Genomic DNA, 17916 nt, shown 5'->3' on the forward strand with positions numbered 1-17916 from the left:
CCTACTCCCCGACGGAAGGTAACTGCTCAGAATTATTGAGGGACACCAGGGACAAAATGGCAAAGGTACCATCTCCGCAACTCCCCGGATATCTTATATCCTAATGACCAGAGGATGGATTTATGGTAAAGAAGGAGGACCATGCCCTTGGGGGCAGGTGCGGGGGATGGTCGAGGGCAGGGCCAACAATCGGGTTTTCGCTCCTGCTGCTCAGGAGGGAACCCTCCTGCTGCAATAAGGGAAACTAACGAGAGTGGGCGGCAAGGAGCGGAGAAGGAGATAAGTATAAATGAGGCTTGCAGGCCGACAACACTGCTATCTGTAGTAGAAGGAGTGGCTGGGGTTCGAAACTTAGGTTTCCAGCTGGAGGGAATTCTGATCCTCAGAGGGTTCCCGATGGCCTAGCTGAGAGCAAACAATATCAAATATTGCCACCCAGGAGAGCTGTTGCCATCATGGGAAATGTCTAGAAACCTTTAGACCAGATTCGTCTAAATAAGATAAATAAGTCTAGAATAAGTCTAGAAAGGACTCATTACTGGCTTCACTTCTTGCGATAGGAGAATGAGATCAGTGAAGTCAAATGTACTGTAGAGAGGGGAATATCATGTTGAAGTTTAGGGAAGTTGGTTTGCTCTCTAACCAACTAGATTAAAAGCCAGAAACTTAGTTTCTGTCAAATAACACACCAGTCAGTGTGTCCAAAGTTTGAGACTGGAAATTAATATGTCGGCTTCTCATTTAAAAGCAAAAATGGTATCACAGTCACCGAAAAATATTTGGATCAGAGAAGGATATTATGGAGAAATATTAATCTTCAAAAAACTAACATTAAAAAGTATACGCCCCACACACTTTTGGGAAACATTATGTTGGGTTAACTATGCTCGTAACATCGTAAAAGTTACTCAGAAAAACTCTTCTGCTAGGATCTATTGCTAATTAAACCCAAAACTATTGCGAAATGGAGGATTCACTTCCAGATCCCTTTCACCCTCCTGGGCTGGGAGACTGGGAATGATGGGTTTGAGAAATTTGAATTCGCTGTTCCCCGAGCCAGTGGTTAAACAAACTTCATAGCGATAACTGTGGGAGAGGGTCCCAGAGCCGCTCACATCCACCAGATGTCCCGGGAAAAGACCATCAGGGCCTAAACTGGCAGCATCCGCAGCGTGTCTCCTCCTGCTCCACAACCTAACTACGGTGAAGACAATCATCGAGAAGAGGAAGAGGAACGAGATGGAGGCCAGAGCAATGACCAGGTAGACCGTGAGGGAGTCCTCCTGTTCTTCAACCCTCGGCACTTCGGAGATCCGGATATAGGGCTCCGAAAAGCCATCCACCAGAAGGACGTGCAGAGTGGCCTCGGTGGATAGAGGGGGTTCCCCGTGGTCCTTTACAAGGACAACGAGTCTTTGCTTAATGGCGTCTCTGTCGGTGATGAGCCTCGTGGTTCGGATTTCCCCATTGTGAGACCACACGCTAAAGAGACCGGGATCCGTGGCCTTGAGGAGTTGGAAAGAAAGCCAAGAATTCTGAGCTGAGTCGGCGTCCACCGCCACCACTTTGGCCACCAGGTAGCCGGCCTCCGCCCATCTGGGGACCAGATCATTGCAGGGGGCGGTGCCGTTCTGCAGAGGGTACAGGACGAAGGGACTGTTGTCATTGTCATCCAGAACCACTACCCGGACCATGGCCTGGCTGCTCAGCGACGGGGAACCGCCATCAATCGCTCTCACTGCAAATTGGAACTCCGGAATGACTTCGTAATCCATGGATCTCAGAGCATAGAGATTGCCATTGTCCGAGTTGATGGAGACGTAAGAGGAGAGGGGAAGGTCGCCGGCCTCGGGAGGCAGCAAGGAATAGGACACCCTGGCGTTCTCTCGCGTGTCCCGATCCACGGCTCGTACACTGCCGATGTGCAGGGCGGGGCTGTTGTTTTCCTGGACATACAGTGTGTAAGATGTTTGATTGAACACCGGGGGGTTGTCGTTGACATCGGATATCAGCACCGTGATGTTCTTCTCCGCTTTGAGATTCGGGGAGCCTAAATCCGTGACAGTGATAGTAACGTTGTATTCTGACTGGCTTTCTCGGTCCAATGCTCTGTCCGTTACCAAGGTGTAGAAGTTCTCAAACGTCGGTTTGAGGGCGAAAGGCACATGTTCCTGGATGGAACATATCATTTTACCGTTGTCCCCGGTGTCGCGATCTCTAATGCTGAAAACGGCGACCACAGTTTCAGGGGAGTTCTCGGGGATGGGGCTCGTAACCGATGACATGGTGAGTTCAGGGGGGTTGTCGTTCACGTCAGTAACCCGAACAAGAACTGTGGATATTGCCGAAAGGCTCCCCCCATCCGTGGCCTGAACACTGATTGTATAGGACTGTATTTCTTCGAAATCTAATTTTTCCCGCACTCGGATTTCTCCCGATATGTTATTTATCTGAAACTGTTTCCGAATTTCCTCCGAGGCTTGGAAAAAAGAGTAAGATACGTCACCGTAGTTTCCTGCGTCTAAGTCAGTAGCAGAGACAGTGACAAGCAAAGACCCCACGGAACTGTTTTCGGGAATCCGAGTCTCGTATAGCGGCTGAGAAAATACAGGTGCGTTGTCATTTATGTCTACTACAACGATGCGCATTTGGGCGGTTCCTGATCTCGGAGGAGATCCTCCGTCCACAGCCGTGATAGTTAATCGAACTTCAGGCTGTTTCTCGCGATCCAGGGCTTTATCCAGCACCAGTTCCGGGAACTTTATTCCGTCGCTGCCCTCTCGAACTTTAACATGGAAATAGGAGTTTGGACTGACTTCATAGTCTTGGAGACTATTGCTTCCTATATCCAAATCCTGTGCCCGTTCCAACAGAAAAACCATTCCAGGAGTACCGCTTTCCGGGATTTTCAGAAGCATTTCCTTTCCCGGAAACACAGGAGAGTGGTCATTTACATCGGTCACTCTAATCTCAACTGGAAAAAAACGTACGGGGTTTTCCAATAAAATTTGGAAATGCAGCACGCAGGGCTCGCTCTGGCCGCAAAGCTCCTCACGGTCTAGCTTCTGCTTTAAATACAAGTCCCCTGTCTGACGGTTGAAGTGAAAATGCGACTCATCATCTTTGGAAACGATCCGAGCCTCCCGAGCCGACAGCTTTCCGACATCCAGTCCTAGATCTCTTGCCACGTTAGCTATGAAGGACCCACTCTCAGTTTCTTCCACTACTGAATACCGAAGTGATTCCGAGTCCACCCCTAACCCCCCGAGGACAATGAAAAGGGACACCACTTGCCTTATCCGCTGAATTTTCTTGCCTTTGTTCTCCATCGACTCCATCTTAAACAAAAAGCTCTTTTTCACTAATTCTGCTCTGCCCAAGGACCAATAAGATCTTGGCAAATAAAAATTACTGGTTCCTAGAACTAAAGCCCTTTTGATTGTCGAATTTTTCTTAGGTTCCGATGCTTTTCTAGCGGACAAAGCTTCCCCTCTCCCCTCTCCCGTTTGTACCACCGTTTCTGAATGGCTGAAAAATGGAACCTATAGCGTCTGTATTGCCATGTTTCTGTTTATAAAGCTTGCAGCGCCACCTCGCGTCTATTCAGATTTTTTAACATTCTCATTTTAAAGAGTAAAAGATCACAATGCTGCTGCCGCCTAGATCATTAAGATGGCAGTTGTCTTGTTCTTTGCATTAGAAAGTATATTGTGCACATGCAGTCACATGGGTAGTTAAATAAGAAAGGTAACTCGCACATTTTTCAGACTACTGATTTTGTCAAGTTGTCAATCAATCAATGGTATTTACTGAACGCTTACTACATGCAGAACACTGCAATAAGCGCTGGGAGAGTGCGAGACAACAGACTTAGAAGACACGTTCCCTGTCCATAAAGATCTTACATACTAGAAGGGGGCGACGGATACTAGTAGAAATAATGTACAATATATACTTTAAAGATACGTACATAAATGCTGTGGGGGTAGAGGTGGGGGTGCATATCAAATGTCCAGAGGTCACATATCCAAGTCCATAGATGTCGCAGTAGGGAGAGCAAGCCGGGAAAGAGGGGCTTAATAGGGAAAGGCCTCTTGGAGGAACCTTAATGCTCTGAAGGTGGGAAGAGTGCTGGCCTGGCATATATGGAGGGAAAAGGAGTTCCAGACTAGCGGGAGGATGAAGGAAAGCAGACTTTTAATAAGCACTATGGATTGATTGGTGCCTTACAGCAGATAAGGTCTAATGAAATGTGACTGCAATGTATGACACATCTGGGGAGTGAAATGGGACAGTGTCTTGTAGAAATCAATTCTAATTACAAAATACTATTCCCCTTTTTTGTTTTAATTACTCTGTTTACTTTCACCTCTTTTCAGAAGGCAGAATGACCTAATGGAAAGAGTATTCGCCCAAATTTAATTTACTCTAAGTAATTTATTTATTTAATCTATTTTGCTGTTAGTTTTTTCTGGTTCCTAACTGCGTCCTCTTACAGTTTTGAATCAAAGGCGGGACTACCACTTCCCAGCAATTACATCTTCTCTGGCTCTACATCATCATCATCATCATCATCCTTGTCATCATCATGAACAAGAGCACCTACTGTGTATAGAGCACTCTAATATGTGCTTGGGAGCATACACTAGGAATAGAAGAGACAATCTCTGTCCTAAAGGAACTTAAAATCCATAGAACCACCAAATGTTCTACTGAGGGACTCCATGACTGCCATTTTGTGACTTTAGTAGGCAGTGAGGCCTTTAGGACTGGTTAGTCTTTGAAGAGAGGCTTCCCCAGAGAAATTCAGTAACTCCTGCCCATTAATTGATAACCATCCCCATTATGGGGTGGATTCAGCTCTAGGAAACAGTCCTTCTCTCAGCCCTCTTGCTTCAGGCTGTCTTCGAGTGTGAGTTGACTTCTACATCCGGGTTTGATGTCACAATTGGGAAGGTTGACAGAAAATATTCGCTTCCCATTTTCGTTGGATTGAAATGAGACTGGGTCCGCAGCACTTGAAAAAAGATCAAATCTTCTCTGATTGAGCTGCTGTAGTTTTAAACATTATGTATGTAGGATGGAGAGAGTTTAAAGGACTAGGATATTTGTTGAAAAATTAATATTTTATTGAATAAATTAGCTGAAAATAAGCAAATAAATTTAAAAAGTCATTTTCACTGAGTCCATTACTATGAAAAAACCCCTTAGGACTGTGAGTGAGATCCACCTTTTGGCATTAGTTTTTGTTTGTTTTGTTTTCTGAAATGGAAATAATCTCATCAGACCTGTGATTGCTGAGTTAAACTTTTTATTTTGAAGAAAATAGCATAAAAGGCAGATTTTGTATTTTTGTGTCTATATTTAACATATTGCAATATAGAGCTCTATTAAAAATAACAAATGCTTATAAATATATAGCTTATAGCTATGATCTATAGCTTATCTATTACAAATGTTCAACATGTCTATGGTATGTAGCTTATCTGTTACAAATATATAGCATGTCTATGAAATATAGCACATCTTTAACAAAAATGAGAGGTCTATTATAAATATATAGCATGTCTATGAAATATAGTATATCTTTTACAAATATAGCATGTCTACTATAAATATATAGCATGTTTATTATATTAAACAATTCTATGCTATCTAGTACCTCTGTTAAATATACGGCATTTATAGTTATTTGATATCTGTCACAAAGTCATTATTATTAGTAAATATTGATAAAAATCCTTAAAGCATTTAAAATCTGACTTTGGAACTGCGTTGAAATTAATTTGAAAGGCACCATTGGAGTGTAAACTCCTCTTGGGCAATGATTCACTGCTTTATTTTGGACTTTCTGATTCCTTAGAATAGTGCATTACGCCCAGTGGGTTCTCAGTAAATGTTATTACTACTCCTTCCTCACATCTCGCTACACTTCCATTTTCCTTCCCCTTACCTTGTCTCCGGGAAAACTTTCCCTGCTCCTACGTTATTTCCCTCTGCTGGACCCAACCTACTTCTTCCTGACATTCAAGAGAGTAGTCTCCGAGGAAGGGCGTTTCGAGAGGTCTGCCGGACTTCTCAAAATGTCCCTGCTGCCGCCACCCCGGATCAGAGCCCAGAGTTTGGACGCTCGTGGGAGAATAGATTGAACATCTTCGGAGATGATCCAAGGCTTTTCCCTTGGGGGGAGGTGCAGATTCTGCATCCCGGAAGCTTCCAATTTCCTACAGGGGCTCCTCGTCTCACAGCGCGGAAAGGGGAAAGGGAGCCAGAACTATCAAAAGTAAGCCCCGCATGGGTAAATGATGTATCCAGATTCCCAAATGTTCCCACAATCAAGTCCAGGCACGAAAGAGAGTCGCTCCTATCCTGGGGAATGACTTCGCATTCCTAGTCAGTTGTCTCCCCTAACTTTCCTGGTTGTTACATCATTATTAGAGGGCGGGGAGGGTGTGGGGAGGGAGCCCATTGATACACTAAAGCAGCTTATATTTCTTTCGATTATATTCAACTACAGTGAAAATAATTACATACCCGTGAGAAATTCACTGGAAAGTGAGATTCCCACTTTATTATTTACTGCCAGGTTGAAACTCCTTCCTGCTAACTTTTATTCTTCCTCCTGCTTTCGCTATTATAAATAATTTGTATCTGTCACTAGATGGTAAACTCCTTGAGGCTGGTAATGGGTATTTTACTTTTGTTGTATGCACCCAAGCAGACCAGGCCTTTGCACCCTGTTAGTGCTTAATAAAAACCACCGATTGATTGAGAAGGGAGGAGGGGAAAGGAGTAAATAGCACCTATCTTAACCTGAAAAGAAGGGAGAAGCCGTGGGTGCAATAGCCGACGGAGTTGGGGGAATTTGTTTTGGGGCAAAGCCCTGAGTTCAGAAAGAACTGCGTAGGTATCCTGAACCTTCCCTCACTGAAAGCAACAAAACTCTTCCTAAATCCCTTCGAAGAGTGGGGTAGATGAAAATAGATCCGAGAAGAAAATCAAAGGTGGAATTCACTATTAAACCTCATATCGATGTTCGGGTGTCTGGAGGCGCTGATTACATAGATTAATCAGACAATCTGTGTTGGCTCCTCCCATCCGCGTTGGGGGACAAACGGGAAACCGTTCCTGCCTTTTTCGGGACCCCGCCGGGCGGCAAGGGGAAGTTGGGCATGAAGCGCTTGAGAAAGCGGAACTCACTGGTGGCGGTTCCGTTAGCTAAGGAAGCCTCATAAGGACTAGACTGAGGAATGGTCCCGCTGGGGAAGTCACTAGGGAAATGGCAGTCATCGTAGAGTTGGTCAGAAGCGGTCAAGTGCTTCTCTCTGTGCCTGACCTTCTGGTAGATGTGGATGATGAAGATCACAGTTACGGAAAGCAGAAAGGCGAATGAAAGTCCCGCCAGAGAAATAACCAAATATTTCGTGGATGTGTTCACCCTTCGCTGGCCCTTTGACAGGTCACTCAACTGCAAATAAGGTTGCGAAAAACCATCAACCAGGAGAAGACTCAGCGTGGCCGTGGTGGAAAGGGGAGGCTGGCCGTGATCCTGAACCAAGATAATTATTTTCTGCTTCGAGGGATCTCTCTCGGATATCCGCCGCAGGGTTCGAATCTCACCATTCTGTCGCTCCACGGAGAACAGGTTAGGATCCGTCGCCTTGAGCAGTTTGTAAGAAAGCCAAGAGTTCTGGGCCGAGTCGGCGTCCACCGCCACCACCTTGGTCACCAGGTAGCCGGCCTCTGCCCATCTAGGGATTAGATCATTGGAACGGGAGGTACCGTTCTGCAGCGGGTATAAAACCATCGGGCAGTTGTCATTGTCATCCAAAATGACCACTCGGACTGTTGCTTGACTGCTCAGGGCCAGGGAGCCGCCATCTGTTCCCTTCACGATAAACTGGAACTCTTGGATAGCTTCGTAGTCCATGGATCTCAAAGCGTATAGTTTCCCATTGTCTGAGTTGATGGAGATGTAGGAAAATACCGATAAGTCGCCACTGGCCGGGGGCAGTAGGGAGTATTTTACCTCGCCGTTCTCATCCGAATCTAGGTCTTCGGCACTGACTTTGCCGATGTACATAGCGGGGCTGTTATTCTCTCGAACAGACAACGTGTATGAGGGCTCAGTAAAAACGGGAGCGTTGTCATTGACGTCGGATATCAGCACGGCGATGACGGTTTCGGAAGATAGGTTGGGAGTTCCCGAATCGATCGCGACAATGGTTATGTTATAGCTCGGAAACTTCTCTCGATCTAGGGAGCTGCCTGTCACGAGAGAATAGGAATTCCTGAAAGTTGGTTTGATTATAAATGGAAGATTGTCTCGGACGAGGCAGCGGATTTTATTCCCAACGCGGGAGTCCCGGTCTCTTACACTGAAAAGGGCCACCACGGTCTCCCTCGAGGAGTCCTCGGGAATCGGGCTATAGACGGAGGTGACCGTCACGACCGGGGCGTTGTCGTTCACGTCCACCACTTCGACCAGGACTTTGCTGTGTGCAGATAGGCCCCCGCCGTCTGTGGCTTGAACATCAATATCGTAATTCTCGACGGCTTCGAAATCAAGAGGCCCTCGGAGTTGAACCACCCCGGTGGCTGGGTCGATCTGAAACGTTTTCATAACAGCTTCTGGGTTTTCAGCCAAAGAATACGTGATCTCCCCATTAACTTCCGCGTCCAAGTCCGTGGCCGATACGATGGCCACGGAAGAGCCGGCGGGGCTGCTCTCCAAAACCTGGACGCGATAAACCAGTCGAGAGAATTGGGGGACGTTGTCATTTACGTCGAGAACGACGATGCGGATCTGGGCCGTCCCGGATTTGGCGGGAGAGCCGCCGTCAAGGGCCGTGATGGTCAAGATGACTTCGGCCTGGTCCTCTCGGTCCAGCGGGTGATCGAGAACCAACTCGGCGTATTTGGGGCCATGGCTCCGGAAGCGGGTGTGCAGGTGGAAGTAATGGTTAGCGCTCAGGGTGTAGTTCTGAAGGCCGTTGAGCCCCACATCTAAATCCTGGGCGCTTTGCAGAGGGAAGCGTGATCCCAAAGGGGTACTTTCGGGAATCCTCAGTTCTGCTTCACCCTTCGAAAATATCGGGGCGTGGTCATTGATGTCAAAAACCCGGACCTCTGCACGGTAGGCCTGCAGCGGGTCTCCCAGGACTATTTCAAAGCGCAGCACGCATGGGTCAATTTTCCCGCACAGTTCCTCCCGGTCCAGTTTCTCTTAGACAAACAGATCCCCGGTCTTGCGCTGAAGGCGAAATGGCTGCTTGTGGCTGTCAGAGACGATCCGAGCCTCCCGGACGGACAGAGCTCTGACATCCAGCCCCAGGTCCTTAGCCACATTCGCCACAAAGGAGCCTTTCTCCATTTCCTCCGCTACCGAGTACCGGACCGAATCTGAGCCCAACCCCGACCCCAAGAGAAAAAGGAGAAGAGACACGACTTGCCTTATCCGCTGGGGCTCCTCTCGAGGGCCTGCCATCGGCCGTTCTCGGCTGCCTCTGTCCCGATAGAACCTACTTTCGGTATCCCTGCCTGAGGAAAAATGGCGACTGCAGAAACTGTTTTTCTCTTTGTTAAGCTGGTGCAAAAGCTCCACCTGGTGCTTCGCCCAAGCTCTGCAAAATGTTTTCCTTATCGGAGAAGAATATTTTCCCTGAGCTTCCCAAAGTCCTTTGTGCAAGATCGAAAAATATACCTCTGGGTAGGTTAAAGGAAGTTGGATAACCCGGTGGTTATTTCAAAGCTCTGGCCAAGCCAGCCTATGGTGATGTATTTACATTAAAAAGAGATGACGATGGGCTTATTGAGTCCAATTAAAAAATATTCTTTCACGTTGGGAAAAATATGCTGCAAAAATCCTATGAGACACCAGATGGCACTGCTGCATAAAATGAATGACGAGAAAAGCGACCCCTATTGAGAGACACAAAACTGAAATTTGTTTTTCCTAGTTGAGGGACAATCGCCTGTGAGTTGGCAGGAAGGGAAAGGAATGGGGGTGATGACAAACACTGTATTTATTTTCCAGTATCAGAGTTCTATTTAGTGTATTGGAGTAGCGATTTGTTCTAGTGGCCTAAAAAATAAAATTACTTCCTCAAATCCCTAACAATTTAGAAACATCAATCAGCCAGACCCAAAACCTGAGCAACCTGGTTGCTCTCCAATTCTTCTCCTAGACGAAAAAGTATAGTCTTACTTCCGGCTCCCGAGATCAAGTTCCTTCTTCCAACCTTCCTAGCAGATTACCATACCTGTGTTCCTTCTCTGTCTATTTCTTTTTACCCTCTGGAAAGATATTTCTGAGATCCGAGAGTGGTAAGATTGGTGGATCTGATGCTTTCATAAACCATTTGGGAAAACCTTACCGGATTCTTGTCTCCCTGATTAAGTGAATGGTGCTAAGAACCTATATAATGAACTGTGTAGGATTAATCAATCAAACAATCAGTAGAATTGATAAAGCACCGGCTAAACGTCACCGCTTTGTGACTCTATGGGTTTCAGTTTCCTTACCTGTAATATTTGGATAAAACTGAGTCTAATTTGACAACCTTGTGTCTACCTTGTGTCTGGGTGTGATATGATTGCATTGATCCCAGTTCTTAGCACAGTGTTTGATGTATAGTAAGACCTTAATAAATGTTATTATATTATTATTGCTATTATTATCTATATATTCTCTCCCGCAGACATCAATTATTTAGCAGACAACTCCACTGAAAACTGAACAGTAATTAGGTTATTTTATCCAAAGGATGGGTCAAAGAATGGACTCAGTAGAGACTCAAGTTGAGTTCTGATGCTTCCCTGACCATCCAGTAAGATCTCTGCTACTCCTGGGGGTACAGTTGTGGGTACCTCCACTGGACTCTTCCTTAGTGGTCTGCACACAATAGGTGCTCAATAAATGCAATGGATCCATTAGTTGATTAATGTAAGGGTGCCTGTTGACAGCAATTAATATCAGGAAATCTGAGCTACAGAGAGGGAAAGCAGGGTCAAAAAGAAGCTGTAGTTGATTGGGTGAGCCACTCGTATTTCAGTTATGAGGACTCTATTCTATTCTACAGTTATGAGGACTCTATGTCTACTCTGTTGGAGTGTAAACTCCTTGTGTGCAGGAAATGTCACTTGCTTTGTTTTCTTTCATTCATTCATTCATTCAATAGTATTTATTGAGCGCTTACTATGTGCAGAGCACTGTACTAAGCGCTTGGGATGAACAAGTCGGCAACAGATAGAGACAGTCCCTGCCGTTTGACGGGCTTACAGTCTAATCGGGGGAGATGGTTTTCTATGTTCCAATCACTTAGTACAATGCAATGCTCCCAGTGGGAGTTCAATACTTACTGCTGCTACTACTATTATCACTATTATTCCAACTACTATTACCAAAAAAGAGCATTAATAAAAAGTATAAAGGCAAAAGTCAACAATTAAATAAATCAATATTAACATGTGACAACTAAGGAGTCCTATGGGGTTACATGAGCAAGAGGATAGGAGAAATATCTTCCATCCTCTAGAAAAATACTAAGCTTCTTTCCCCAAGTATTATTTACATTGAAACAGACAGGAAACACCATTTTTCTAAATTGGCACAGGCCATTTTCAGCGTACTACTATTATTATTACACAAAATCAAGTTCTCATTTGGGGGTTATTAAGTTTTGCAATAAAATTCACAAAGTCAATGATAAAGCAAAAGAAATACCACAAAGTTAATCCTTATTGACTCACTAACGTTTAAGCTCCTTGAGGATAGGCAGAATGCCTCCAGTCTTGTTTTACTCTCCCAAAAGCTTAGTATAATGTGTAGCACACAGTATGTGCTCAATCGATATCTTTGATAAATTGGCTCCTAATTAATTTTCCTCGTTATCTTTAATGGTATTTATTGAGTATCTACTGAGTGGAGAGCACTGGACAAAACGCTTGGGAGAGTACAATACAAAAATGATGGCAGACATGTTCCCTGTCCATAGTAAGTTTACAGTCTAGAGCTAACGGTCAGTAACTGCACTATCCACCCAGAACACTCAGTGCCATAAATTAAGAATTCTAAAAGAGCTTATTTACCTTTGGGTAATAAACTTTTCTACAGTATTAATAGATAGACATACTGTAATATAGTGCTTGGAGCATAGTGCTTGGCTTGGGAGGTGCATATCTTAGTGGCTAGAGCACGGGCCTGGGAGTCATAAGGTCATGGATTCTAATCCTGGCTTCTCACCTTGTCTGCTGTGTGATCTCGGGCAAATCACTTTACTTCACCGTGCCTCAGTTACCTCATCTGTAAAATGGGAATTGAGCCTGCGAGCCCCCCGGGACAGGGGACTGTGTCCAACCCAATTTGCTTGTATCCACCCCAGCATTTAGTACAGTGTGTGGCACAGAGTAAGCGCTTAAAAATGTCATAATTATCATCATTAGTAGTAGTAGCAGTACCGCTTCACAAATACCAGAGAAGCAGTGTGGCTCAGTAGAAAGAGCCCGGGCTTGGGAGTCAGAGGTCATGGGTTAGAATCCCGACTCCGCCACTTGCCAGCTCTGTGACTTTGGGCAAGTCACTTCACTTATCTGGGCCTCAGTTCCCTCATCTGTAAAATGGGGATGAAGACTGTGAGCCCCACGTGGGACAACCTGATTCCCTCGTAGCTACCCCAGGGCATAGAACAGTGCTTGGCACATAGTAAGCGCTTAACAAATACCAACATTATTATTATTATTATTAAAGAGCCCGGGCTTGGGAGTCAGAAGTCATGGGTTCTAATCCCGGCTCCGCCGCTTGCCAGCTCTGTGACTTTGGGCAAGTCACTTAACTTCTCCAGGCCTCAGTTCCCTCATCTGTAAAAGGGGGATTAAAACTGTGAGCCCCACGTGGGACAACCTGATCACCCTGTGTTGCCCCCTCCACCCAGCGCTTAGAACAGTCTTTTGCACATAGTAAGCGCTTCGTAAATACGACGATTATTACTATTATCCTTCTAGAAAGAGCCCTTTCATTAAAGACGGTAGTTTGGTTTGCATCAAAAGCATTCTCCTCTCGCACCACCAGATGGCATCACTTCTCCTTCTCCCAGCGAGTCCCGACGAGGCTGCGCAGTGGGCCGGGCTGACGTTCAGCACTGCGGCGGTGGACGGCGACACCGCCCCGCGGGCCCCGAGACCCTCCCCTCTAAAATCCCCGGCTGAAGGGGCGGAGGGAGGAGGGGAGGATCTGGCCAATCCCGTCCCCCCCTCGCAGCCCACGTGACCGGCTTCCAATCCTCTCCCAGCAGCCGCAGCCTTGCCAAATTCCAGGTTCCCCCCCCAGCCCATTCCTGGGCTGGCTAGGGAAAGGGTTTTAGACCGGAAAACGCTCAGGGAATACCCTTCCAGGGCCGGGTGTCCGTCCTCATCCACTCCTTCCGGAAGAATTTTCTTTTGTCTCGAAAAGAAAAAAAAATAGCCCGCATTAAACAGCCCTGGAAACGTAGCTTGTCGCCACATTTGTGCCAGATGGAGGGCAGCTGTGGATGGATGCTCTCTATCTGTTGCGGATTGTACATTCCTAGCGCTTAGTACAGTGCTTTGCACATAGTAAGCGCTCAATAAACGTGATTGAAGGAATGAAGTGTGAGAACCGGCGGCGCTTTGCCTGCCATAAATCAGATGTGCACCAGGCGGCGCTCTTGCTTCAGGTTTCCACACGCGCCCGCCGGATAAACCGGGGAAACCCTTGTATAGTAAGAATAATAATAATGTTGGTATTTGTTAAATTACTATGGGCCGAGCACTGTTCTAAGCGCTGGGGTAGATACAGGGTAATCAGGTTGTCCCATGTGAGGCTCACAGTCTTCATCCCCGTTTTACAGATGAGGGAAATGAGGCACCGAGAAGTAATAATAATAATAATAATGATAATAATGAGGGTATTTGTTAAGCGCTTACTATGGGCCGAGCACTGTTCTAAGCGCTGGGGGGATACAAGGTAGTCAGGTTGTCCCACGTGGGGCTCATAGTCTTAATTCCCATTGTACAGATGAGGTAACTGAGGCCCAGAGAAGTCAAGTGACTTGCCCAAAGTCACACAGCTGGCAAGCGGCGGAGTCGGGTTTAGAACCAATGACCTCTGATTCCCAAGCCCGGGCTCTTTCCACTAAGCCACGCTGCTTCTCTAATAATAATAATTAATAATAATTATGGTATTTGTTAAGCGCTTAACTATGTGCCAAGCACTGTTCTAAGCGCTGGGATATATTCAAGGTAATCAAGACGGACACAGTCCCTGTCCCACATGGGGCTCACAATCTCAATCCCCATTTTACAGATGAGGTAACTGAGACACAGAGAAGTTAAGTGACTTGCCCAAAGTCACACAGCAGACAAGTGGCAGAGGCGGGATTAGAACCCACGACCTTTGACTAATGCTTTTAAACATTTAAATGCTTGGGGTCCGGCTAGTTTTGCCGCTTTTAAAAAAGTCATACCGCTTGGAAAATAAGCGGGTTAACTCCATTCCCATTTACAGGCGATTGGGGTCAAAGGAAAGAGGGTCGATTTGGTTAAATCCCCAGGTGTTGCCTTCTACAAGAGCAGGGGGAATCTGGGAGGCATGGCCCAGCTGTCTAATATTTAATGGGATAGAACCGCTCTTTGCGGGGGGGTGGGTATTAATTTCGCGGTTTGGCAATAAAATCAAGGACAGGATAATTGGAGATCAGCAAAGTCTCACCTGAAAATTTCAGGAGCAGGTGTCGGGGCTCAGAATCTGATACGCCAGGGCCTTCATCTGATCCTCAGCGAGGCAAAAGAGACCATGGCTAATTACTGTTAATAGAACTGGATTGTCCCCGGTGGTTTAGATTTATCCTCATCGACTGGGTAGTTTGTTTATAAAACTATCCTCCTGGCTTCGGCATTCCTTAAGCCTCGCTCCTCACCAGCAGAGGGAGAGGCGACGGGACCGTTCAGTCTTCATGTCCCCCGCGGGGCATTCGCTCCCGTTCTTCAAATAGACTGACCCGGAGAAATCAGGACAGTGTGTCGGAGCTGTCGACCTGGACTTCCTCCTTTTTACCCTGTGAAGCATAATTTCTCTCTCTGGGCTGCAAGAGAAGAAGGCAGCGGTTTAGATGGCTCGCCCATCTCGCAGGAATCTGAGGCTAATGAAAGAGAAGGTACCACCCAAGGGAGAGAAAAGAAGAGATAAAGGCAAGAAGAGGAGGGGGGAGGGAAATGGGTGGGGAGTACTCGAGGGGGTTCAGGAACATTAGCATCAACCTGCGTCACTGAAATATCACCCTACCCAGATGCAGGTCCGAGGCTACTAATCTCTGGGGAATCAAAGATGATAAGAGGAATAGAGGCAGCTAGTTTTGACTGAATTCCATTTCAACATAGGAGTCAGGGGGAACTGAGGTGGGAAGAGAGGAAATAGCCTCTTTTTGCGGGGGCAGACCAGACGTTCAGGTCATGAGGGTGGAGAGTGAGGTGAACTCAAAGCCACACTGAGATATGGAAAATGAAATAAATTTTAGGTGTGTCTGTTCTAGGCCAAGCACCCTGTAAAATGTTGGACTATTTTACAGAATAAATCTGGACTGTCAAGTGGGTGGGCAAGCAGCCAAAAATCCCATTAACAGGTCCCTCTCTCTGGCCTCCCCCAATACTTCCCTCTTTATTCAGGATTAGCCTAACCCTGTTTTCTGCATGATTGGATTGTCAAACTCCTGCCATTGGAACCAATTTAACTAAATGGCATCATCCTGACAATCTACTAAATTCCCATTCTTCCCCCTAGAAATTTAAATTCCTGTCCCCAGCTGTGCCCCAGTGATAACCAGCTCAAAACTGCTTTTGTACCCTTTGCTATTAGGACAGGTAAGTGTGTGTTTGAATACACAAAAGAAGATAAAATGTCAGTAAAGAGGAATGGTAAATGACTTCAGGCAGTAGCATATATTGAGCACCTACTGGTGCAGAGCACTATGCTAAACCCTTGGGAGAGTCCAATGGAGTGAGCTGATGCGATGTCTGGCCTCATGAAGCCTATTGGGTCAGAAGGGAAGATAGCAACTGGTGCAGAGCACTGTACTAATCACTTCGAAAAGTCCAATAGGTAGGATCCCTGCTTAGTTTCCTGGGTGCAGGTCACTGTATTGAGCGATTGGGAGAGTATAATAGAAATAGGCACTATCCCTGCCCTGAAGGAACTTATAGTCTAATAGGACTTCACTTCAGACTCCAAGCTGTGCCTCTGGGTCAAGGGCTGACTTCTCTTCCTCTTTGAGAAAGTTGTGAGGAAAAGCTGCCCTTTGGGGGGAAAACCCTCCATTCTAGAATATCTTCCCTTTCCCTCTGGATCTAGGAAAACCTGGCCTCAAGGCATCTGCCCTCTCCTACTGCCATTGATGGAAATTAACTCGGTGATTAATCAAATATGGGAATGACATAATACATTTATTCAGTGCTTTTTATGTGCAAGCACTGGGGAAAATACATCAGGTCAGAAACAGTCTCTGTTCCCCACTGGGCTCACAGTCTGAGGAAGGGAGAGCAGGGGATCATTATTATTATTATATTTGTTAAGCACTATGTGCCAAGGTGCTGGAACAGATATAAGATCATCAGGTCCCACAGTCTAAGTAGGAGGGAAAAGAAGTATTGAGTCCCCAATATGTAGAAGAGGGAACTGAGGCCCAGAGAATTTAAATAACTTGTCTAAGGTCACACAGTAGGTGCATGACAGAGCCAGGATTAGAATGCAGGACTTCTGACTCCCAGGCCCATGCTCTTTCCACTAGACCATCATGGCTCAGTGGAAAGAGTATGGGCTTGGTAGTCAGAGATCATGGGTTCGAATCCTGGTTCTGCCACTTGTCAACTATGTGACTGGGCAAAGTCACTTAACTTCTCTGTGTCTCAGTGACCTCATCTGTAAAATGGAGATTAAGACTGTGAGCCTCAAGTGGGACAACCTGATTACCCTGTATCTCCCCCAGCACTTAGAACAGTGCTCTGCACATAGCAAGCGCTTAACAAATACCAACATTATTAAATGAGGAAATTGAGGCCTAGAGAGATTAAATAACTTTACTGATATCACATAGCAGGCCAGTGGTAGACCTGTGACTGGATTCTGGTTGTTTTGTGGGTTTGTTTTTTGTGGGGGGGTTTAATGTGTGTGTGTGGGGGGGGGGGTACTTGTTAAGCACTTACTCTGGGCCAAGCACTCTCTTAAGCTCTGGGGTAGATACAAGGTAGTCAGTCCCTGTCCCACATAGGGCTCACACTCTTAATCCCCATTTTACAGATGAGGTAACTGAGGTCCAGTGAAGTGACTTGCCTAAGGTCATGCAGCAGACACATGGAAGAGCCAGGATTAGAACCCATGACCTCTGACTCTTAGCTCCGCTCTTTTACTACCAGACCATGCTGCCTAAGTCGGAGCTATAACTCTTGCCTGCGTTGCTGAGAGCAAATCTACTCTTCTAGTCAGAGCCAGAATTAGGCTTTGAGAACAAAAACTCCCATCTTTGGAGGTGAAAATCTCCCTAATGATTCTGATGCTAGTCCTATATTCAGCCCTGCAGCTATGCTGACTTCAGGGAGCATTTTTTTTAATGACATTTGTTAAGCACTTACTATGTGCCAGGGCCTGTACTAAGCACCATAATAGATACAAACTAATCAGGTTGGTCACAGTCCCTGTTTCACTTGGCCTGCACAGTTGTAATCCTCATTTTTCAGATGAAGTAACTGAGGCACAGAGAAGTAAATAGGCTTGCCCAAAGTCACAAAGCAGACAAGTAGTGGAGTTGTGATGAGAATCCAGATCCTTCTGATTTACAGGCCCATGCTCTTCCTGTTAAGCCATGCTGCTGCTTCTTTCTTCTGTGATACCTTCCCTTTACCAAGAGA

At 46.0% G+C, this 17916-nt stretch overlaps 1 protein-coding gene across 1 annotated transcript; it reads right to left on the reverse strand.

Annotated features, from left to right (window-relative positions):
* Positions 1-88: 88 nt before the first annotated feature.
* Positions 89-3460, reverse strand: LOC100075032 (protocadherin beta-14-like). Its single transcript, XM_001510139.4, has one exon. It carries the CDS (start codon positions 3336-3338, stop codon positions 939-941), a length of 2400 nt encoding a protein of 799 aa, XP_001510189.1. The 5' UTR covers positions 3339-3460; the 3' UTR covers positions 89-938.
* Positions 3461-17916: the final 14456 nt, after the last annotated feature.

Source organism: Ornithorhynchus anatinus, chromosome X2 (assembly GCF_004115215.2).
Source record: "Ornithorhynchus anatinus isolate Pmale09 chromosome X2, mOrnAna1.pri.v4, whole genome shotgun sequence".
Lineage (NCBI taxonomy): Eukaryota > Metazoa > Chordata > Mammalia > Monotremata > Ornithorhynchidae > Ornithorhynchus > Ornithorhynchus anatinus.

Bases quoted from the DNA above. Each gene is read 5' to 3' on its own strand.
- LOC100075032 (XM_001510139.4), bottom strand. From the start codon at position 3,338: ATGGAGTCGATGGAGAACAAAGGCAAGAAAATTCAGCGGATAAGGCAA.